This window comes from Ornithorhynchus anatinus, chromosome 4 (assembly GCF_004115215.2).
Source record: "Ornithorhynchus anatinus isolate Pmale09 chromosome 4, mOrnAna1.pri.v4, whole genome shotgun sequence".
In the NCBI taxonomy this organism is placed as follows: domain Eukaryota; kingdom Metazoa; phylum Chordata; class Mammalia; order Monotremata; family Ornithorhynchidae; genus Ornithorhynchus; species Ornithorhynchus anatinus.
In genome coordinates this window covers 39,989,353-40,013,874 of record NC_041731.1, presented here as the reverse complement: position 1 = coordinate 40,013,874, position 24,522 = coordinate 39,989,353, and the positions used below count along the sequence as shown (strand labels likewise).

General features: G+C 48.1%; 1 protein-coding gene, 1 long non-coding RNA gene and 3 other non-coding genes across 8 annotated transcripts in view; 1 reads left to right on the top strand and 4 right to left on the bottom strand.

Annotated features, from left to right (window-relative positions):
• DIPK1B (divergent protein kinase domain 1B) overlaps nucleotides 1-10,399 on the top strand; it is a 62,673-nt gene extending 52,274 nt beyond the window's left edge. For all 4 annotated transcript variants that reach the window (XM_029064116.1, XM_029064114.1, XM_029064117.2 and 1 more), the window contains 3 exons: nucleotides 3,753-3,860; nucleotides 6,246-6,422; nucleotides 9,107-10,399. In XM_029064116.1, the coding sequence (XP_028919949.1) occupies nucleotides 3,753-3,860; nucleotides 6,246-6,422; nucleotides 9,107-9,919 (1,098 nt within the window). In that variant the 3' untranslated portion in view covers nucleotides 9,920-10,399. The remainder of the gene's footprint in view (nucleotides 1-3,752; nucleotides 3,861-6,245; nucleotides 6,423-9,106) is intronic.
• A 4,429-nt stretch (nucleotides 10,400-14,828) lies between these two features.
• LOC103170081 lies at nucleotides 14,829-22,597 on the bottom strand. The gene is made up of 6 exons (XR_485959.2): nucleotides 22,530-22,597; nucleotides 19,538-19,583; nucleotides 18,590-18,626; nucleotides 18,132-18,181; nucleotides 16,577-16,670; nucleotides 14,829-15,121 (listed from the first exon to the last, which is right to left on the bottom strand). It is a non-coding gene; the product is annotated as an uncharacterized LOC103170081 (long non-coding RNA).
• Nucleotides 17,977-18,108, bottom strand: LOC114811469. Its single transcript, XR_003759172.1, has one exon. It is a non-coding gene; the product is annotated as a small nucleolar RNA SNORA17 (small nucleolar RNA).
• On the bottom strand, nucleotides 18,297-18,433 carry LOC114811466. Its single transcript, XR_003759169.1, has one exon. It is a non-coding gene; the product is annotated as a small nucleolar RNA SNORA43 (small nucleolar RNA).
• Nucleotides 18,738-18,871, bottom strand: LOC114811468. Its single transcript, XR_003759171.1, has one exon. It is a non-coding gene; the product is annotated as a small nucleolar RNA SNORA17 (small nucleolar RNA).
• Nucleotides 22,598-24,522: the final 1,925 nt, after the last annotated feature.

The window sequence follows — 24,522 nt, the reverse complement described above, 5'->3', positions numbered from 1 at the left end:
GGGCTGATGCTCTTCTCTGTGAGGGCATCTCTGGGACTGAGGGACAGGATGGGGAGGTGTGCTTTTCTTTCCTTGGGCATGGGGAAAGCCCCCAGCCTAGAGTAAGTGACCCCAGGGGTCTCCGGGATTCAGTCTCTGAGGTGTTCACTGCTATACGGCCCTCTGGCCTCCTCTGCTGCTATGGGAGAGAGATGGGTAAACGGTGTGAGGCTCCGCTTTGAAAGATTTAGAAAAGATGCCGGCACTTTTTTTTTTTTCCTTAATGGTCTTTGTTAAGGGCTTATTATGTGCCAGGCACCGTACTAAACTCTGGGGTTGATACAACCTAATCAGGTTGGACACAGACCCTGTACTGAGATTGCGAGTCCAATGTCGGTCAGGGACTGTGTCCAACCTGATTAGCTTGTATCTAGAGAAGCAGATGGAGTAGAGAATAGAGCATGAGAGTCAGAAGATCATGGGTTCTAATCCCAACTCTGACACCTCTCTGATGTATGACCTTGGGTAAGTCACTTCACTTCTCCATGCCTCAGTTTCCTCATCTGTAAAACGGGTATTGAGGCTGTAAGCCTCACGTGGGACAGGGATTGTGTCCAAATTGATTTATTTTTATCCACCCCAGCATTTAGTATAGTGCCTGGCACATAGTAAGCACTTAACAAATACCATCATTATTATCATTACCCCAGCACTTAGAACAGTGCTTGGCAGTTAGAAGCACCTAAGTACCATAATTATTACTATTATTACCATTTGGAGCTCACAGTCTTAATCCCCATTTTACAGATGAAGTAACTGCGGCACAGAGAAGTTAAGTGACTTGCCCAAGGTCACAGAGCAGACAAGTTGCAGACTGGGATTAGAACCCAGGTCCTTTTGACTGCCAGCCCTGTGCTCTTTTCACTAGGCTTGCTGTTTCCCAGCTCTTGAAAAGCTCCTCGAGGGGCAAATGACACTTTTGTGGAGATGCCAGATGCTGTAAACCAAACTGTTCTGGTTTTTTTACCTCTTTACCTCAGAAAGTATTTGAATGATCCGATTGCTTCTTGTGGACGGGGAAAGAGTCTACCGACTCTGTTACATTGTACTCTCCCAAGAGCTTAGTACAGTGCTCTGCATACAGTAAGCACTCAATAAATACCATTGAATTATTTAGAAAACTTGGGGAAAGGAGCATGGGCCTGGGCGTTCAGAGCGACAGAAAGGACAGACTGCCAACTTGTGAGCCTCCAATACGCTATAAGATTCTCCAGAGCTTGTGGCCTATCTTGCATTGCTGGTCTGTGGTCCCAAGCACCCGGTGCTCTGCCCACTGTAAGCGCTCAACCAATACTGCTGGGGAAAAAGAGAGGCAAACACTGACTCCTTTGTAATATACAGCCTAGGAAATATGAGTAGATGCTCTCCCCTCTCTCCCCCTCCCGACCTGGGAGTCAAGAGATCTGGGTTTCGATCCTGACTCTTCCTCTCGCCTGCTGGGTGACTTTGGGTAAGTGACTTAACTTCTCTGTACCTCAGCTATAAAATGGGGATTAGACACCTATCTTCCCTTCTCCTTAGTCTGTGAACCCCATGTGGGACAAGGGACTATATCCAATCTGATTATCTTGTATCTGCCTCAGCATTTAGTACAGTGCTTGTAACACGGTAAGTGCTTAACAAATGCCAGAATTATTATCATATGTACCCACTAGGTCCTACTGCTGACCCTTTGGAAATGCCCAAGATCGTTGTGTTATGGGATGGGCCCAAGCAATACTTGAAGACCACAGTACCACTTGGAAGTTGGAGTTGGGGGTTGGAGATGTGGATGGGTGGGGTGTGTTTGTGTGTGAGATGCTGATTTCCTGCAGGAGTGGGGAGAATGTGTGGCAGGGTAATCATGTTGGTATTTGTTAAGCGCTTACTATTGCAGAGCACTGTTCTAAGCGCTGGGGTAGACACAGGGTAATCAGGTTGTCCCACGTGAGACTCACAGTTAATCCCCATTTTACAGATGAGGGACTGAGGCACAGGGAAGTTAAGTGACTTGCCCACAGTCACACAGCTGACAAGTGGCAGAGCTGGGATTCGAACCCATGAACTCTGACTCCCAAGCCCTGTACCCTAAGGGTTTTCCAGGGGCCTCCATTGTCTCCCCCTCACTTTCTGTGCCTCTCTTCTTCCTCATTTCACCCCTTTGCTCCTTGAGGGAGAACTGCTCAAAAGGGGAAAATTTCGCAGCCCTCTGCTCAAGACTTGCTAAATGAGAAAAGTTAGGGTTTGAACTAGATTGTGACCTCCTTGAAGGTAGAGTTTGGGTCTTGCTTCTGCTGCCTTCTCCTAAGGGCTTAGTACCATTCATTGCACTCTGCAGGTGCTCAATAAATAGCACTGATTAATTAATCAGTGGTACTAAGGACTGTACTAAGCTCTTGGGAGAGTTCAGTAGAGTAGGTAAACTTAATTCCTGATCTCAAGGAGCTAGTATTGTTTGATTTGATATGCTATCATCTAAACTGTAAGCTCACTGCATTCAAGCGCTTAGTACAGTGCTCTGCACATAGTAAGCGCTCAATAAGTACGACTGAATGAATGAATGCTCTCCAAGTACTTAGTACAGTGCTCTTCAGGTAGAAAGCACTCAGTAAATAGCATTGGTGATATACTAGCAGAGAAGCTAGTCTCTCTCTCTAGACTGTAAGCTCATTGCGTGCAGGGAACGTGTCTGTTATATTGTACTTTCCCAAGTGCTTAGTACAGTGCTTTGCACACAGTAAGCACTCAATAAATGTGATTGAATGAATGAATGAATGATTGAAGAATGCTCCTTGCAGTTTTGAGAAGCTTGTGGAGGCAGAAGAAAGTCTGTTCTAATTTTCTATGGAGACTGTGACCGCTTCCCAGGAGAGTTGGTGGGGCTATTGGGGGGAGAAAGGCAGTGAGGCTTAATGGATAGAGCACAGGCCTGGGAATCAAAAGGATCTGGTTCTAGTCCTGGATCCACTACATGTCTGCAGGGTGACCTTGGGTAAGTCGCTCAACGTCTCTGGGGTTAAGCTATCTCATCTGCAAAATGGGGATTAAGACTGTGAGCCCCATATGGGACAGGGACAGTGTCCAACTTGCCTAACAGGTATCTATACCAGCGCTTAGAACAATGCTTTACACATAGTAAGTGATTAACAGGTACCGTAATTATTTTATTATTAAGCTGCCTTGCTTCCAGGAGTCCCAGGACAAACCCAGTCCATGCCAGGAAGTCACAAAGCCCACGCCTTCCGCCTCGGTGGGCCAGTCTTTCCCAGAGGGTGGCAAGTTGGAGCTTCCTGTAGGCCTGTGCAGATCCCAAAAGGATGGAGCACTGGGCATTCCTGGTAATAATAATAATAATAATAATAATTTTGGTATTTAAGTACTTTGTGCCAGGCACTGTGCGGCGCTTAGAACAGTGTTCAGCGCTTAGAACAGTGCTTGGAACATAGTAAGCGCTTAACAAGTACCATCATTATTATTACTAAGTGCTGGGGTGGATACAAGCAAATCGGGTTGGACACAGTCCCTGTCCCAAGGGGGCTCACAGTCTCAACCCCCATGATGCAGATGAGGTAACTGAGGCACAGAGAAGGGAAGTGACAGTGACTTGCCCAAGGTCATACGGCAGACTAATGGCATAGTTGGGATTACACTCTCTGACCTCCTGGCTCCCAGGCCCGTGCTCTATCCACTATGTCACGCTGTGTCTCTGATGAGCGACTCTTCTGTCTCTCCAGTGTGACCAGTACAAGAAGGGGATCATCTCCGGCTCCACCTGTGCTGACCTGTGCGATGACCACACTCTGGCATTCCAGCAGTGCCTCTCATCCTCCCCCACCCAGCAGGTAGGCCTTCCAGCAAGGGCTTTAGAGGGGGCCTGGCTGTGGCGCTCCAAGGGATTTCTCCCCTCCCCGCCCCTGCCCCTCTAGCACCTGTCAAGAATGAGGGGGTTAGGCCTGGCTCCCCTGGATGTGGAGAGTCATTCAGTCATACTGAGTGCTTACTGTGTGCAGAGCACTGTCCTGAGCACTTGGGAGAGTACAATGTAACGATAGACCCATTCCCTGCCCACAGCGAGCTTACAGTCTAGAGGACTGAATTCATTCATTCATTCAATAGTATTTATTGAGCGCTTACTATGTGCAGAGCACTGTACTAAGCACTTGGAATGGACAAATCGGTAACAGAGACAGTCCCTGCCCTTTGACGGGCTTACGGTCTAATCGGGGGAGACGGACAGACGAACAATAGCAATAAATAAATAGAATCAAGATTGAATCAGACTGAATCCCTGCCTCCTCCCTGAACCATGGGCCGGGCAGAGGATAGGGACAAACCGAGCAGAAGGGTAGGGGACATTTGGCGTCTTCCCCACTTGCCTGTCCGGACAGCCCTGCCCCGGTGTTTGCTTCCAGACTAGGTTTGAGATGGGGGGCAGCGTGCCCTCCTATGAGCAGTGCGGCACCCCTGGGATTCTCCTGGCACTCCTCCAAGTTGTGTGTGGCCTGAGAAGCACCGCTGTGCCCAAGGGGCTGGCTCCCCTCCCTTAACCGGCCCGCTCAGTGGAGTCCGGCACCCCTTCCTCCTTCCACTCCTGCAGCGGTGACACCGCTGGTGGCAAAGGTGGAAAATGCAGAGGGAGCGTGGCCGAGTGGAAAAAACAGGGGTCTGGGAGTCAGAGAACCTGGTTTGTAATCCCAGCTCCACCACTTACTTCTCGCTGATCTTGGGCAAGTCACTTAATTTCTCTGTGTCTTAGTTCCCTCATCTGCAAAATGGGGATTCAATCAGTCGTATTTAGCGAGGTTTTGCTGTGTACTAAATAATAATAATGATGTTGGTATTTCTTAAGCGCTTACTATATGCAGAGCACTGTTCTAAGCGCTGGGGGAGATACGGGGTCATCAGGTTGTCCAACGTGAGGCTCACAGTCTTAATCCCTATTTTACAGATGAGGGAACTGAGGCCCAGAGAAGTGAAGTGACTTGCCCAGTCACATAGCTGACGAGTGGCAGAGTCTGGATTCGAACCCAGGACCTCTGGCTCCCAAGCCCGTGCACTTTCCAAAGAGCCACGCTGCTTCTCTGTACTACACATTATAACAGAGACATTCCCTGTCTGCAATACCTGTTCTTCCTCCTACTTAGACTTCTTAGTACAGTCCTTGGTATATAGTAAGCACTTATAAATATCATTATTATTTATTATTATTATTATTTCTGGGCGGTTGTAGCACCAAGGGTAGACGTGAAGGGAGATAGCGCCCCCTGGAGGACTGCTCCATGGCAGCCGCTGCCTGGCCATCCTATATCAATCACGGGTTTTTTTATGGTTATTAGTCGCTTATTATGTACCAGTCACTATTCTAAGCGCTGGGGTAGATAATAATAATAATGTTGGTATTTGTTAAGCGCTTACTATGTGCAGAGCACTGTTCCAAGCGCTGGGGGAGATACGGGGTCATCAGGTTGTACCACGTGAAGCTCACAGTCTTAATCCCCATTTGACAGATGAGGGAACTGAGGCACAGAGAAGTTAAGTGACTTGCCCACAGTCACACAGCTGACAAGTGGCAGAGTGGGGATTCGAACCCATGACCTCTGACTCCCAAGCCCACGCTCTTTCCACCGATACAAGCTAATCACATTGGACTCAGACCCTGTCCCACATGGGGCTCACAACCTTCATCTGATTTTACGGATGAGGTAACTGTGGCACAGTGAAGTGACTTGCCCGAGGTCACACAGTGGACAAGTGGTGGAGCCTGGTCTAGAACCCAGGTCCTTTCATTCATATTCACTGAGTGTTTACTGTGTGCCAAGCACTGTACTAAGCATTTGGGAGAGTACAGGGTCCTTCTGACTCCCAGGCCCATGCTCTTGACTCCCAGGCCCCTGCTCTATCCACTGGCCATGCTGTTTCTCTTTTTGAACTCTGCCTATGTGCAGAACATTGTACCAAGCACTTGGGTGTGTACAGCAGAGTAGGTAGACACGATCCCTGTGCCCCATCAGCTCAGCTGCCTTTCTGCCACTCAGAATCTAGAGAGGATCTTCCGCCCAGGCCTATCAATGCCAAGTGGCATGCGAGCTCCTGAGGGCAGCCCTGCCTCCTTCCGAGCCTCTGCTTTGGCGGCCGGCTGGTTCTGCCCATTCCCCTGGGCTCACCGCCCCCCCAACGCCCCCAACCCCTCTTCCACCATCCGCCCGGCTTTCTCCCGCTCTGTCCAGGTGTACGGCGGGCTGTGGAAGGGCCGAGCAGTCATCATTAAATGCGGGATCCAAGAAGCCTTCAAGGCAGAAAACAACCCGGACTCGACCCCGAGGAGAGAGCTCGTGCTCTTTGACAAACCTACGAGAGGCACATCAATGGATGAATTCAGGGAGATGCTTCTGAATTTCCTCAAGGTCAGTGTGCACGCTGGGGGCACCCTATTTCCCCCTCCCCCCGCCCATCACCTCCCTCCCATCCTGATATTCATTCATTCAATAGTATTGAGCGCTTACTATGTGCAGAGCACTGTACTAAGCGCTTGGAATGAACAAGTCGGCAACAGATAGAGACAGTCCCTGCCCTTTGACGGGCTTACGGTCTAATCGGTGGAGACAGATATTCCCCACCCTGCCTCCCCAGGCACTGAAGCAGCGTGGCTCAATGGAAAGAGCACGGGCTTTGGAGTCAGAGGTCATGGGTTCGAATTCCGGCTCCACTTGTCAGCTGTGTGACTGTGGGCACGTCACTTCACTTCTCTGTGCCCCAGCTACCTCATCTGTAAAATGGGGATTAAGACTGTGAGCCCCACGTGGGACAACCTGATTCCCTTGTGTCTACCCCAGCGCTTAGAACAGTGCTCTGCACATAGTAAGCGCTTAATACCAACATTACTGAATCTGGGGAGTGACACTCTCACCCTTCAAGGGGAAGCAAGCTAGGTGACCTCACCTGTCAATTCCTCTGGTCCTCATATCCAAAGGAGCTGGCGCCCAGTGAAGTAGCCCTCTCTGTGCTTTCCCCAGAGGAAGCTTCTCCCTGGGCCTGGGCCAGGGCCAGCCAGAAAGGAGCAATTTGCTGGGGAGCCAGATCACTTGGGTTCCAGACTCACCCTTCCCCAACCTGAGAATCAGCAAGGCCTAATGGAAAGGACACGGGCCTGGGAGTCAGGGGATGTGGGTTCTAATTCCAGGTCTGCCACTTGCCTGTTAAGTCGCCTGGGTCAAGTCACTTCATCTCCTTGTGCCTCAGTTTCCTCATCTGTAAAATGGGGATTCAATACCTGTTCTCCCTCCTATTTACTGGGAGCTCCTTGTGGGTCAGGGCCTGGGTCCAAACGGATCATTTTGCATATACCCCAGTGCTTAGCACATAGTAGCCACTTAACCAATATTCCTGGATCATGGAACAGCGCTGGAGTAGAGTCGAGGTTATCAGGTTGTCCCACCTGGGGTTCACAGTCTTAATACCCATTTTACAGATGAGGTAACTGAAGTTACAGTGAACAGAAGTGAAGTGACTTGCCCAAGGTCACACAGCAGACAAGTGGCAGAGCTGGGATCAGAACCCATGTCATCTGAGTCCCTAGCCTGTGCTCTTTCCATTAAGCCATGCTGCTTCTCTATGACCATCTGCAAAGACACAGCCAGCTTTTTTCAATCAATCAATCAATTGTATTTGAGCACTGTACTAAGCGCTTGGGAGAGTGCAGTACAACAGTGTATCAGACACATTCCCTGCCCAAAACAAGCTTACAGCCTAGAAGGGGAGGCAGACAATATAAATTACAGATATGTACACTAAAAGTGCTTTGAGAGTAATACATGTTATTAGGAGAATTTGGAGTCACATGCTCAAGGCGCATTATGAAAGGTCATTTACTGGTTGCTTATCAATAGCGTAATTTGGGGGAGATTAGTGGTGGTTCCGAGCCCTAACAGCGGACAGCCTTCGATGTGTGTGCGCTCTGTTAATATTACGATGCCAAGATTGGATCTTCCTTCAGAGCCTAATTCCATATTAATTTTATGGCTACTAGTCAGTATTTGGGGAATTATAAATTGGGATTTTACCCCCTTTTTGGACCACTTGCTGAAATTAGAGCCACGATTTCTGTGGTTTAAAAGAAAAGCAAAGTAGGTACATTTAGACCATTTCAAAGAAGCCATTTCAAAGTGGTTTTGTACATGTTGGCCAGGTTTGAAATGGTCTTGAACGATTGGCCAGGAAACAAAATGCCCATGCCTTGAAATTGCGTGTGAGTCGTGCAATGAAATGAGGAAGTGCCATAGCTGAAACAGCCAGAATAAAACAGGGGTCACTAGATGTGACTTAACCGAGAAGGGTAATGAGGTGGGTATAAATCTCAGGGTCTAATGAAATGCATGTAAATTAATGGAGTTGTTAGGGAATACTTGCAGGTTGGGGAAATCCAGAAAGGAACATAATTGGTTGGGGATGAAAAAGAAAACAATTTGATAATGAGCTCAGCCGCGTTAGAGTCCGATGAGCTACATGCAGATAAGACGCCAGCGTAACCCAAACCGCCTTTCCAAACGAGTGCATAGAGGTTCGGCGTCCTAATAAGATGCATGTAAATTAAACAGTGAAAGGAGAGGCATTCAACATCCAAAGGGTGACCAAACCCATTTCTAAGAGGGGAGGAATGAAGTGCCCATTAAATAAGGGGGGGTGACAAGATGCATGCAAAGTAGAATGGTAGCAAACCGTCATTCGAGGGTGTAATGAGATGTGCACATATTAGAGACCGGGCTGAGCAAAATGACCATCTGGAAACTCTAGATAGACCTACTTTAGACCTACACTGCAATGCACCCCTAAAAGTGTTACCTACTGAAAGTTCAATCATTCATTCAATCGTATTTACTGAGCACACTGTGCAGAGCACTGTACTAAGCCCTTGGGAGAGTACAAGTCGATGCACGTCTCCTGATACCCTCTTCAGGGAAGTGTTGGGGCCTGTGTCACGCGTACGTACACTGCTTCATTCCAACCACGTATAAACGGTCGGGCCCTTTGTTTCACTCGAAGACTTCTCCGAATGATCAAAGCCACCTCTTTGTCGTTTTCCTTCCGGCAGTCCAACCTGGGAGATCAGACTTCTCTCGCGACCCTGGTGAGTCAGATCATCACCATGGCAGACGTCAACCGGGACGGGAAAGTGTCCCTGGCCGAAGCCAAGTCCATCTGGGCTCTGCTTCAGCTGAACGAATTTCTCCTGATGCTCTCTTTGCACGAGAAGGAGCACACATCCAAACTGCTGGGTCACTGCGGGGACCTGTACCTCACGGAGAAGACCCCTCACCGCTCCCTCTACGGGACTGAAATCCCCCGCTTCCTTCGGCCGCTGCTGCCTTCCCCCCTCCACAGGCTCATCCACCAGTGGTTGGCGCCGGCCTGGCCCCGGAGGGCCAAGATCGCCATCGGCCTCCTGGAGTTCGTGGAAGAGATCTTCCACGGCACCTACGGGACCTTCTACATCTGCGAGACCAGCTTCAAGAGCGTGGGCTACAACGACAAGTACGACTTCAAGATGGTCGACCTGAGGGAGGTGGCCACCGAGACGGCCGTCCGGACCTTCCTCCGGGGCCGCCGCTGCGAGCGCAACGCGGACTGCACCTTCGGGCGGGACTGCACGGCCTCGTGCGACAGACTCCTGAAACAGTGTAAGGGCGACCTGATCCAGCCCAACCTCGCCAAGGTCTGCGCGTTGCTTCAGGACTATTTGCTGTCGGGCTCCCCGGCCGACCTCCGGGAGGAACTCCAGAAGCAGCTGCGAACTTGCACGACCCTGAGCGGGCTGGCCAGCCAGATGGAGGTGCATCACTCGCTGGTGCTCAACAACCTCAAGACCTTGCTCTGGAAAAAGATTTCCAATACCAAATATTCCTAGAGGGCGGAGCCTCAGCCCAACTGCCCCCGCACTGACAGCACCCCATTATTCTCAGTTGAGTTCTGGCTCCTGAACAGCCCTCCTCTTGACACCCCCCTCTCCTGGCCCCAGCCCCTCACCTACCAGAGTCCAAATAGAAGCCATCCCTACTGGTCCACAGAAACACTAGTGGTCCTGTGGCCTAATGCACTCCCTGGTGACACGAGCGCCGTGGCAGACATCAACCATGATGGGAAAGCGCCCCTGGGAGAAGTCAAGTCCGCCTCGGCTCAGTAAATTTCTCTAGGTTGAACGAGGCTGGGGAGCGGAGGGTTGGTACGGGCTGAGGGACTGGAATCTAGCTGGGAGCAATTTTTCCTGTTCATCAAGGAAGTCTGAAGTGCCGGCAATGAATGAATCAAGCTGTTATTGTTTTGAAAGTTTTTTTTAATTTGGAATACCTGCTGTAAATAAATGACTTCTTTGTGAGTGTTCCTGCTACTTCTAGGCCACCACCATGATCTGCTCAGAGATCCAAAACTGGTTGAAAATCCTGGGGGCCTCCTGGAGATTGAGTAAGGGTATCCCAAGTTAACCCCCTTCAAGGATGGCTGCTTTCCCCCACCATCTGTGTATTCATACATTCAATAGTATCAATAGTATTTATTGAGCGCCTACTATGTGCAGAGCACTGTACTAAGCGCTTGGAATGTACAAATCGGATGGAATCAGAGTCTCTCTCCTTTGCCACCCCAACCAGAAATGCCCTAAACAACCCATCTAGGTCTACATGGGGCTGACATTTCTAACTCCTTTTCAGCCTTTCATCCTTCATCCACCCTAGGGGAAAGAGTCTTAGGCCTCAATCTGTCACTCACTAAAAGGGGCTGATTTTCTAGGGTTGGGCTCTTGGGTTAGAGCAGATAAAGGGGGCATTATTCCGGAAAAGGAGGAATTTAACCTCGAATTAACATGAGTATAAGGTTTATCAGCCTCAAGCCATCTGAATGATAACGGCATTTATTAAGTACTTACTATAGGCCAAGCACTGGTGATCGACTCTTACTACCACAAAAGGGCTCACAGTGTTAAGAAAAGCAGAGAAAAAGAATCCTTAGGCATCAGGAAAAGAATGAGTTCTAGGAACATGCAAAAGGGTGGGCCGCTTCAATGTGAAGGCAGCAGCTGTGAACTACAAAGCAAGGGAAAGGTAAGGTCTAAGGTAAAATGAGTGATTCGGGCTAAGGATTATGCTTATTTTAATTATGCAACTACAATACCTCTAACAACCCTCTTTACTTCCTTGCCTCCTTCAAATATTGATGACATTTAAGTGCTTGCAGCGCTACACCAACTCTCTCCCAAGAGCTGTACACAGTAAGGACTCAAATACACCGTTGAGAAAGTAACTGGTGCTTCAAACATGGGTGTCAAGTCCATAGGTTTATAATTTCCACAATCTAAAAATGAGCTGTACATTTTAAAGATGAGGAAGCAGGCACATATTAAGCCTATTACTGTCCAAGGCCACACTGCAGGCAAAACTGGAATTAGAACTTGGATCTGCTGACTCAGGCCTTTGCTCCAAGGATTGAGGGGAGTGGTGAGGGGGGTGGTGTGTGCACAGGACAGAACCACAGGGAATTAAATTAATGAAACAAAATCAGCAACAGTGTGCTAACAGTCGTTCATCTTCACTGCTCCTGACTGCGCCCCTCTTGTATTTCCTAATTTTCCCCAAATCCTAATGAGGAATGTGGCCTAGTGGACAGAGGATGGGACTGGGAGTCGGGACATGAGTTCTAGTCCCAGCTCTGCTAATTGACTGCTGTGTGATCTTGGGCAAGCCACTTAATTCCTCTGCGTCTATCTCCTCAGCTTTAAAATGGGGAAACTTGTTCTCCCTCCTACTTAGACTGTGACCAATCTAATTTACTTATAACTTGCCCAGCAGAACAATATGTCACACAGTGTTTAATACCACAAAAAATTCAAAACCTGCAGTGTGGGAGTGGAGGCTTCTCCCATGCACAAACCTCAGGTTCCTGTGTCCAACTCATTTTGCCTATATCCACCCCAGGGTTTAGCACATAGTAAGCACTTAAATGCCATCATTATTGCTGACAAGTGGATCTACTCCTGAGAACACAACAGAGAAGTGAAGTCACCGCTGCAGGTTTCTCTCTAGTTTCTAAGTTCCATGTCTCCCACCCGTTGTACCTTCCCAAGAGCTTAGCACAGTGCTCTTCACAGTATGCTGTAATGTGACTAGAGAAGCAGCATGGCTCAGTGGAAAGAGGCTGGGTTTGGGAGTCAGAGGTCATGGGTTCTAATCCCAGCTCTGCCACTTGTCAGCTGTGTGACTGGGTATGTCACTTCACTTCTCTGGACCTGAGTGACCTCAGCTGTAAAATGGGGATGAAGACTGTCTCATGTGGGGCAACCTGATTACCCTGTTTAACCCAGCGCTTAGAACAGTGCTCTGCACATAGTAAGCGCTTAACAAATACCACCATTATTATCAATTGATAGGTAACATGATTTAAGGAAAATAAGAAATACAGGAAGCCCATAAAGGCCATTCTATCAAGCAGTTGGGCTGGAACACAAGCACATGCCTGAGTTCTAATCCGTGCTCTGCCAGGAATCTGACATGACCTTGGGTAAGTCATTTCTCTGAAACATGAGGGGCAGGGCTGTGCATACTGTACATTCAAGTACCTCATACTGTCACCTGTTATAATCAGCAAAAAGCACAATTCCTGCTATGAACTCAAGGCTCTATGATCAAAAATCTTACAGGGCCCTAATGCAAAAGGTCTGCCTCCTCTTACCTGATAAAATGCCTTCAAGTCACCTATACCTAGCAGCTTTTCATTGCCCTCCCCTTCAGTTGCACCTCATTATCAAAAGCACTTTTTTCTCTTACCATCTCCGGGATTACTCATTAACATTCAGAGTGTTCAGAACCTCAGGAGGTAAATGTACGGAAATCCTAACTACCATCTTAAAAACAATGAAAACAGAGGTAAAGTTATGAGCCACTGGGGAGAAATCTCATATAGTAGCTTGCTCCATTCTCCATTGGAGAAGCAGCATGGCTTAGTGGAAAGAGCCTGGGCTTGGGAGTAAGAGGTCATGGGTTCCAATCCCAGCTTGCCACTCGTCAGCTGTGTCTTTGGGCAAATCACTTCACTTCAGTGCCTCAGCTACCTCATCTGGAAAATGGGGATTAAGACTGTGAGCCCCACGTGGGGCAAACTGATTACCTTGTTTCCCTCCCCAGTGTTTAAAACAGTGCTTGGCACATATTAAGCGCTTAATACCATCATTATTCCCGCCCACCTCTTTCCAGAATGGCCCCAAGAATCCCTGGGAAAAGCCTTCTCCCAGGTGCTAGCCACCTCACCTTCCCAGACTCCAGTTTGGAAGCTTGTTATGGGTAGTGAACGTGTCTGCTAATACCATCATTATTATTACTGCCCAAAGAAGATGATCAATATTTTTCCTGAATTTATACTACTGGTGTTTGGTTTTAAACCAGTGTTTACAAGAATCTTCCCAGTAGCATTAGATGTAAGGGTACCCACACACGTGTGTCACACTGACTCATTCATTTAATATTTATTGAGCGTTTACGGTGTCAAAACTACCAAGCACAATATAACACATATTCCCTGCTCAGTCTCTCTAGACTGTCAGCCACATAAACCACTAGGTCAATTACATTAATCACCAACTATTCTCTAGAGATGTATTCTTGCACATACTGGACTACAAAGCACTGATAGTCTGTTACCTAATCCTGAGCAGTCACTGCTTGACAGATGAAAATATTTCCAAAGTGCCATCTTTTGGGGGGCATTTTTAAGTGCTTAAGAGCACATTCAGTCTTCATGGCAGGCAGTGTACTAAGTGCTGAGTAGAGTCAAGCTAAAGCAGCATGGTTTAGTGGACAGAGCATGGGTCTGGGAGTTGGGAGGACCTTGGTTCTAATCCCTGCTCCGCCACATCTGCTGTGTGAACTTCGGCAAGTCACTTGGCTTCTCTGGGACTCATCTGTAAAATGGATATCAAGACTGCAGGTCCTGTGGTGGGACAGGGGCTATGTCCAATCTCATTAATTTATATCTTCCCCAACATTTAGAACAGTGCTTGGCACACTGTAAGCGCTCATCAAATACTGTTACAGTATCCCACATAGGACTCGGTCATGATCCCCATTTTACAGATGAAGTAACTTCAGCAGGAAGGGAAATGATTTTCCCGAAATCCCAAGGTCACATAAGGGACAAGTGATGGAGCTGGGATTAGAACCCAGGTCCCCTGGTGCCCAAGTTGAAGCTCTTTTCATCAGACCACCGTGATTCTGTGTTCTACTGTCAGGGATTTAACCTCTGAGCGTTTTAAAATCCCTTTGCTCTTGTCCAAACCTCCATTTCTTACTTCCTATAATCAGCAGGACCGACTGAAGTTATTGTGAAGCCCAGTCTTGAGTTTTAACCTCTAGAGTCAGCTGAAAGTCCTATTCAAAGGAAAATTTTAGCAATTTAAGACTGCTAAGAGACTAAATTCCTATTCCCTAACCAATTTCCTTAGTAAGCATAAAGTTGCAATTTCTATTCAAATGTTTTTCACGTCTAGGAACAAAACAGTTTTCGGCCTAAACTCCATTAACTCTAATTGGAGATAATGAACTCTTCAAAGACTTCTATATGGGGAAGAACAGGGAGAAGGCACGCATGCTTCATTTCCTAAGTTTTTTCACAACCGGCTGCCGATCTTAAAAAATAAGGCCACTCTTCCGCCGCAGGGGAACACGGAGACAGAATTGGGAAGAGGCGTGAAAATACTAACAAAGCACGCTGTACTGCAACTCAGCTGATCAGAATGCTCAAACTTAATTAAAGATGTGAAGACCAACTCATTGCAAAGTTTCAAAGTATGCTCTTATTCTTGAGAAAAAGGCATTAATTTGTCACGTTCTGCTTGAGAGGCTGGAACACAAGAAAGTTTACCACAGTGACAGTCATTTACAAGAAACTGGGTTCAAGTGTCACAGATTTTTAAATTCAACTTTCATTGAAGAGCTTTGAAAGTCTCTTGAAAAGTCACCACACCAAGCCCAAAATGTTTCAAAATGTATCATTTTTCTCCACGTAGCGTAGACACAACTCCAGGGGTGGCCTTGGCGTGAAGTTGCCAGAGAACCAGCAGCTGCCCCTGCAAATACCAAAGAGAACGTTACGACATAACCACTTACTAAAAAAATCCACAGAGCTGAAAACCTACCCAGTGGACACAGTTCCACTAAGCAAGGAACCAAATCCAATGCTCACTGCACCTTAAATGATAAACATCTTCAGAATGTGTGATGCGGAGATTGGCAAGACAAAGACCAAGACTCAAAGGCAGAGAGACACTTGCCTATCAACGATTAATCTTAGTGACGCCAAGATGGCACCTAACAATGATCTTTACAGTTTTCCTTGATTTGACAAGAGTCAGCAGAATAACTCCTTGTCCTGACACACAATATCAGACTAGAAAAACCAAACATCTACCTAGTGTTCAGACACCTCAACAGCTATAGTTTCCTTATCATGTTTGGCGAACAAGCCTACCAAAGTTCTCTCCCCATCAAAGAAGCACCTCTAAGGTATCACTTAATAAGGGCAAATGAAAAGAGTGAAGTCACCAGTTGTTATTACAAATCTAGTTTTTGCAAAGCCTTCTAAGTGTACTGGAGAAATTACAAGCACAGAGTAGCAGCCCCTGCCCTATAACGAGCAGAAAGCTATAGCTTCAAATCTGGGCTGAAGGTGCTAGCTTCCAGTGGATAAAACCTATTCTGGATTTTGAAACCAAACGAATACCTCAAATTCTTGCAGACTGTTCGCATCTTGAGCCAGCTCAACCTAATTAGCATTCTTTTAGGAAGCTGCTATTAGGCAATGCCCTTTTCCCAATTAAATGGCTCATTTTCCAGCCAGCAGTCACCCGCTTGGCTAATGACACCTTTGGCCCCAATAATGCCCATTTAATGAGGAAATTCTCCAGCATTTAGCCCTGCCAGATTTTGCAAGCTATTAGTCATCGTGAGCCTTCAGGGGGTTCAGAGAGCTAAGTCCAGACACCGCTGTCCCTCCTGGTCAGCGTGGGTAAGTTAAGCTCAAACCAGGCACATTATTGGCGCAGACAGGCCCCACCTGATTACTGATTTTTCCAAGGCAGCCCAGAGAAAACACACAGGCAGGGACCTGAGCTTTGGAGTGCCTTTCAGCAGGATCCATAACTATTTAGCCGGGATTACATAAACCACTCACCACCCTCAACGTCCTCCATCAAGTCAGGGCCAATCCCAACACAGCCTGGTGTAGGCAGGGCCACTGAGGATTTAAGCAGAAGCTACTCCAGTCAAGTCCAGGACTTTGGAGATGAATGGACTCGATCTGAGTGGCAGGCTGGCCCCACAGGCCCCTACGTGTTTCCCTTACCACCACTGGACTTGGACTCTGAATTCCATTTTATATTGTTTTGTAGCTACATTCTTTCACCTTCCCCACTGGGCTTGTTACCAACTCTTTTCCACCTCATTTTTAGACCGTAAGCCCCCGCAGTGCCCACTCTCTTCTGATTTTTTCCCCCAGCGCTCAAGAACAATCATTGCTATCATACCTTCTAATCCAGCCGGTGCTTATGCTGTCAGCCATGTGCAGAATGCCGAATGCCAAATGCATCTAGTCAGCCAGTGTCTTCTGTAGGCATAGAACTGTGGACATGAAAAGCAATAAAGATCTTTATCATGGGGAGCATCGCCACAGGCCATTGCAGTCACTTCTTAGAACCTCCAATCCAAGCCACAGGGAAGGTTTGTATCGAAAACTAAACTTGTCACCACAGCAGTTCTCCCAGTAATTGCATACTGTCCTCTCCACCTGGAGAGCAAAGCAAAGGCCTACGTGAAAACAGCCTCTGGTTTTTCCACAGTAAGAGCGAGCCTAAGTGCAAAACGGCCAAGCCGTTATGATTCAATGGCACACTGACTGTAGAAACTGGCACGAGTGGCACAATGCACCACTCTGGATGCCAAGAAATTAGTCATACTTGCTTCTACCTGACTTGGTAATTACCCAGGGTTCTGAGAAAGTAGGCAAGAGACTACTTCTGGGCTGCAGCAGCCAGAAATGACTGCTATGCACGTTGCCCTTCCAGAGACAAGCTGTTGTCTCCTTTCAATCCTACAGCCTTATACGTGGGACATGATTGCCACTGATAGGCATCTATCCTCACTTCAACTATTGGTTCTTTACTCCAATTCTGTCAAAATCACCCTGTTCACAACCACTTCAATGGATACTCTTCCGATTTGGTTCCAATTCCCCCGAGAGTCGATTTGAAGTGGCTGTCACTTACAAGACATGACTACGGTGACTTTTCATGCTTTTGGACAGGTGACGGACATGGTGCGTAATCAATTACATACATCTAGATAAGGCTGTTGAAGCAACATGCCGTAGTGGAAAAGAACACAGGCCTATCAACTAATCCTGGCTTTGTCTCTTGGCTTCTGTGTGACCTCAGGCAGATTCCTGTGTCTCAGTTTCTTCATGTGTTGAAACACCTGTTCTCCTTCCACGTGGGTCAGGGATGGTAACCTTCCCGATGATCTTGTATCTTTTAACACATACAGTTATTAGGAATAGGGCAAGTGAAGTAGGTACAGGGATATGTGTTTATCACTTACGCGAATAGGAAGTTGGGGGAATAAAACAGTCATCCTGGATGATTTCAGAAGGGATTTGAATATGAGATGTATGAAAGAAAAGGGGGAGGGTATGAGAAAGAGAGTCATGGCAGAAGGCAGGAGGGAAAGCTACAAGGGATTTAAGGTCTGTGATGATGGTGTTTCTCTGAATGGGGAGATGTATGCAGAACTAGACTTTAGAAGAGTGATCTGGGCAGCAGAGAATGGGATGGAATGTCTTTCTTCATGGGCAATGAAGAACCAAGGCTGACAAAGGACATCCAGTAGCCTCCTGGATTTTTTTTTTGATTCTCATCAAACAAAACTAGACATTGTCAGGCTACTAATCATTCTGAGTGTTCATGGACTGAGAACACCGAGCGTAGACATAGCCTTTTGCTCTATGCCACCATATGACACAAATGAGGCACAGCAGCCCCATCTGTACGCCTCTAGGGGCATATACCACCAACTGCCCCGTCTCACCTCATTCCACAAAGTTCTTCTGGGGCTGCAGGATCACGGGTCCTGCTACTCTAGAGGATAGAAGACATATAATACGTATCTCCACATGTTCTAGGTCAGGACAAAGCCCCCAATAATCCACCTCCTACAGTTCCATCCCAAGATACCATAGCCACATTGTACTAAATGTGTCGGGCCATTAACCATTCTGAGTGCTCACGGGGTTTTGAACACTGAGCGTAGACAAAGCCACTTTCTTTCTGCCACCCAATGACACAGACATAGTAAAGTAGCCACACCTGTGACACCTGTAAGGTAGCATTCAACAAATTGGAACCTGGAAGGCTTTTTGGGGGGGGGAGAGGGGGCCTTCAGGTTGCACCCATCACCAGACAAGCTCAGATCTAAGCCCAGGGACATTCAGATTCCTAGAAAAATAATCAGAGAATCCATCGATCCTCAAAAAAAAGCTCACTCACCATTTCTAGTCGTCTCATTTCAGCCTCTGGCCAAAGCCTAGAGAGAAAAATATAAACCGAAGAACAATTAGGCAGCGCTGAAGCACAGCTCAGATGATTCCAGGTGTCAAAAGCACTATGCAATATCCACTCGGATGTTCCCTGGGAAACTGTCAGGCTATTAATCATTCTGCGTGCTCACAAATTTTTGAACACGGAGCGTAGACATAGCCTTATCCTCTCTGCCACCTCATGACACAAATGGGGCACCGCAGCCACATCTGCAACGCCTCGAGGGGCACCATGACCACTTGTGGATTTGCTCCTATGTTCTCTGGAAAGTTTTGGGAGTCCTTGAACTTATTCTCACCCAGTCAGCACCTTTTCCATCTCTCTGGGCCTCTGTTCCCTCACGGGTAAAACGGGGAAGGGAAGCATCATGGCCCAGTGACCTGGGTGCCAATCCCACCTGCCACTTACCTGTCATAAGGCCACAGGTAAGTCACTTTTTTAATGGTATTAAGAGCTTACTACATACCAGGAACTACTAAGAACTGGGGTTTATACAAGTCAATTAGGTTGGACAGTCCCTATCCCCATGGGGCTCAGTCTTAGTCCCCATTTTTAAAGGCAACTTCTGTCTCAGTTCCCTTATACACATTCCCGTTCTCCCTCCTGTGTACAATGTCAGCCCCAAGTGGAACAGTGACTGTGTCTAACCTAATTATATCCTACTTACCCAGCACTTAAGTAATGTGTACTTAGTAACTCCAGTTACTAAGGGCAGTGTGAGGGTATGTAGATGGCAGCCAATGTAGAATTTCAGCAGTCTGGCCAGACCACTGCCTGACACATAGTAAGCACTTAAATACCATTTTTTTTTAAAAAAAAAGACAACGTGCACTAGGGATCTCAGATTCTCTACTCTTAAATACCACAACAGTGTTAAGTCAGATAACTCCAGCTCACCTCAGTCCCCGGATGGCACCTTTCCTGGGTCAGTGGCTTTCTTTTGCTGGAGGAAAATAAAAACAATTGAACAGCATATACACAGCGATTAGGCGCAGGGCTAGCTAGCAGTAGACAGGGATTCTGAAGCCGCCCAGACTACAGCAGAGAAGCACGTTCTTCCCCAGGTTTACCCTGGGCAAATCACCTAATGTCTTTTGGCCTCAATTCCGTCATCTGCATAATGGGGACGCAACCTTTCATTTCCCATTCCCTCTAAAAGCTATGAGCTCCTGTGTGAGCTCAGTCTGCTTTATCCTGAATTTATCCCAGTACCTGGCAAAAGACTAACATTTAAAGTCCCACGGTCTCGCGCTCCTCCATCACCGCCTCCCCAGGCGAGGGTCCCTGCTCCCTCCCATCACCCTCCCTCTTCTTCTTGGCCAACCCATACTACCTTCCGGCACCCTGCCGGGGAATAATAATTATGGTATTTGTTAAGCTCTTACTATATGCTCATTACTGTTCTAAACGCTGGAGTAGAAACAGGATAACGGGATGTACACAGTCCTGTCCCCCACAGGGCTCACAGCCTTAATTCCCATTTTCCAGATGAGGGAACTGAGGCACAGAGAAGTAACGTGACTCGCTCAAGGTCACACAGCAGGCAAATGGTGGAGGTGGAATTAGAACCCAGATCCTTCTGGTTCCCAGGCCCAGTCTATAGAGGTGTCACACTCAGCATGGGGACTGCTGGAGCTATGGGTGTGCCTTGGTCGCTGAGCCTTAAGGCCTGTTCCTCTACCTTGGGCACCCTGCTAGTTTCATTTTGCTTCTCATTTTGAGAAGCAGCGTGGCTCAGTGTAAAGAGCCTGGGGTTGGGAGTCCGAGGTCATGGGTTCGAATCCCAGCTCTGCCTCTGTCAGCTGTGTGACTTTGGGCAAGTCACAACTTCTGAGCCTCAATTCCCTCATCTGGAAAATGGGGATTTAGACTGTGAGCCCCATGTGGGACAACCTGATCACCTTGTATTCCCCCCACAGTGCTGTGCAAATAGCGTATAACAAATGCCATCATTACTTTGTGCTTCTGTCTGTGCTGTTTCATCATTCCTGATGTATCCTTCTCCCCACATACACTAACCGCCTTGTAGGAAGGGAACATGTCTACCAAATCTGTTCGACTGTACTCCTCCAAGCGCTTAGTACAGTCCTCTCCACATAGCAAATGCCCAATCAATAAATCAGTGGTATTTGTTCAATGCTTAGTGTACAGCTTAGGCACTTGGGACAATACAATAGTAAGAGCAGCGTGGCTTAGGGGAAGAAGCCCGGACTTGGGAGTCAGAGGTCATGGGTTCTAATCCCAGTTCCGCTCACTGTCTGCTGTGTAACCCTGGACAAGTCACTTCACTTCTCTGTGCCTCAGTGACCTCATCTGTAAAATGGGGATGAAGACTGCGAGCCTCACGGGGGACCTGATGACCCTGTATTTCCCCCAGCGCTTAGAACAGTGCTCTGCACCTAGTAAGCGCTTACCAAATACCAACATTAATGTTATTATGATTCTCTGGGCCTCAGTGACCTCCTCTGCAAAACGGGGTGAAGCCTGGGAGCCCCACGTGGGACCACCTGATGATCCTGTATCTCCCCCAGCGCTTAGAACAGTGCTCGGCACGTAGTAAGCGCTTACCAAATACCAACATTATTATGATGATTCTCTGGGCCTCAGTGACCTACCTCTGCAAAACGGGGTGGAAGCCTGGGAGCCCCACGTGGGACCACCTGATGATCCTGTATCTCCCCCAGCGCTTAGAACAGTGCTCGGCACGTAGTAAGCGCTTACCAAATACCAACATTATTATGATGATTCTCTGGGCCTCAGTGACCTACCTCTGCAAAACGGGGTGGAAGCCTGGGAGCCCCACGTGGGACCACCTGATGACCCTGTGTCTCTCCCAGCGCTTAGAACAGTGCTCTGCACCTCGTAAGCGATTACCAAATACCAACATTATTATTATGATTCTCTGGGCCTCGGTGACCTCCTCTGCAAAACGGGGGTGAAGCCTGGGAGCCCCACGTGGGACCACCTGATGACCCTGTGTCTCCCCCAGCGCTTAGAACAGTGCTCTGCACCTAGTAAGCGCTTACCAAATACCAACATTATAGTTATTATGATTCTCTGGGCCTCAGTGACCTCTGCAAAACGGGGGTGAAGCCTGGGAGCCCCACGTGGGACCACCTGCTGAACCTGTATCTCCCCCAGCGCTTAGAACAGTGCTCTGCACGTAGTAAGCGCTTAACAAATATCAACATTATTATTATGATTCTCCAAATACCAACATTATTATGATTCTCTGGGCCTCAGTGACCTACCTCAGCAAAACGGGGTGGAAGCCTGGGAGCCCCACGTGGGACCACCTGATGACCCTGTGTCTCCCCCAGCGCTTAGAACAGTGCTCTGCACCTAGTAAGCGCTTACCAAATACCAACATTATTACTATTATGATACTCTGGGTCTCAGTGACCTCCTCTGCAAAACGGGGGTGAAGCCTGGGAGCCCCAGGTGGGACCACCTGATGACCCTGTGTCTCCCCCAGCGCTTAGAACAGTGCTCTGCACCTAGTAAGCGCTTACCAAATACCAACATTATTATGATGATTCTCTGGGCCTCAGCGACCTCCTCTGCAAAACGGGGGTGAAGCCTGGGAGCTCCACGTGGGACCACCTGATGACCCTGTGTCTCCCCCAGCGCTTAGAACAGTGCTCTGCACCTCGTAAGCGCTTACCAAATACCAACATTATTATGATGATTCTCTGGGCCTCAGTGACCTCCTCTGCAAAACGGGGGTGAAGCCTGGGAGCTCCACGTGGGACCACCTGATGACCCTGTGTCTCTCCCAGCGCTTAGAACAGTGCTCTGCACCTAGTCAGCGCTTAACAAGTAGCAGCATGATTATATCATTATTATTATAAGGTGGGGGGAGCCGGTCTGGCTGCATGGAGGACCTTACCTTGGTAAAGAGGGCCTGGAGGGCGGTTGCAAGGAGACCTGCCTGCTCTGCCATTGCTCCAAAAAGGGGAGGACGAGCTCCAACGCTCCCCTTTTATAGAGCACGACTACGGCGGCCCGGCAGGGCCAAGAAACCCGCGGCCGCGCTCCGTCCGCCCCCGCCCGCCTGCCCCCTCTAGTGGCCGCGCTCCGGAACAGCACTAGCCCCCGGCCTCACTCAGAATAATTCTAATGCTGGTAGTTGTTCATTCATGCATTCGATTAGTATGGCTTGAGCGCTTACTCTGTGCAGAGCACTGTGCTGAGCGCTTGGAATGGACAGTTCGGCAACAGAGACAATAATTATAATCATTCAGTAGTATTTATTGAGAGCTTACTCTGTGCAGAGCACTGTGCTAAGCGCTTGGAATGGACAGTTCGCAACAGAGACAATAATAATAATCATTCAGTAGTATTTATTGAGAGCTTACTATGTGCAGAGCACTGTGCTAAGCGCTTGGAATGGACAATTTAGCAACAGATAGAGACAGTAATAATAATCATTCAGTTGTATTTATTGAGCACTTACTATGTGCAGAGCACTGTGCTAAGCGCTTGGAATGGACAGTTCAGCAACAGATAGAGACAGTAATAATAATCATTCAGTTGTATGTATTGAGCACTTACTATGTGCAGAGCACTGTGCTAAGTGCTTGGAATGGACAGTTCGGCAACAGATAGAGACAATAATAATAATCATTCAGTAGTATTTATTGAGAGCTAACTACGTGCACAGCACTGTGCTAAGCGCTTGGAATGGACAATTCAGCAACAGAGACAATAATAATAATCATTCAGTAGTATTTATTGAGCGCTTACTATGTGCAGAGCCCTGTTCTAAGCGCTGGGGGAGATACAGGGGAATGAGGTTGTCCCCCGTGAGGCTCCCAGTCTTCATCCCCATTTTACAGATGAGGGAACTGAGGCACAGAGAAATGACTTGGCCACAGTCACACAGCTGACAAGTGGCAGAGCCGGCATTCGAACCCATGACCTCTGACTCCCAAGCCCGGGCTCTTTCCACTGTGCCGAGCACTGTCTAAGCCTGGGGGAGACACAGGGTCATCAGGTTGGCCCTTGTGAGGCTCACAGTCTTCATCCCCATTTTAATAATAATAATAATGTCGGTATTTGCTAAACGCTTACTATGTGCAGAGCACTGTTCTAAGCGCTGGGGGAGACACAGGGTCATCAGGTCGTCCCACGTGAGGCTCCCAGTCTTCATCCCCATTTGACGGATGAGGGAACTGAGGCACAGAGAAGTTGTGACTTGCCTCAAGTCATACAGCTGCCAAGTGGCAGAGCCGGGATTCATTCATTCATTCAATAGTATTTATTGGGCGCTTACTATGTGCAGAGCACTGTACTAAGCGCTTGGAATGGGCAATTCGGCAACAGATAGACAATCCCTGCCCATTGACGGGCTCACAGTCTAGTCGGGGGAGACTGACAAAAACAATAGCAACAAAGAGAATCAAGGGGATGTACATCTCGTTAACAAAATAAATAGGGTAATAAAAATATAGACAAATGAGCAGAGGAGCACAATGCTGAGGGGAAGGGAGAGGGGGAGGAGCAGAGGGAAAGGGGGGGAAAAGGGGACTTAGCTGAGGGGAGGTGAAGGGGGGTGTTGAGGGGGAGCAGAGGGAGCAGAGGGAAAAGGGGAAGCTCAGTCTGGGAAGGCCTCTTGGAGGAGGTGAGCTCTCAGTAGGGCCTTGAAGAGGGGAAGAGAGAAGTGAAGTGACTTGCCCACAGTCACACAGCTGACAAGTGGCAGAGCCGGGATAATAATAATGATAATAATGTTGGTATTTGCTAAGCACTTACTATGTGCAGAGCACTGTTCTAAGCGCTGGGGGAGATACAGGGTCATCAGGTTGTCCCCTGTGAGCCTCACAGTCTTCATCCCCTTTTTCCAGATGAGGGAACTGAGGCCCAGAGAAGTGAAGTGACTT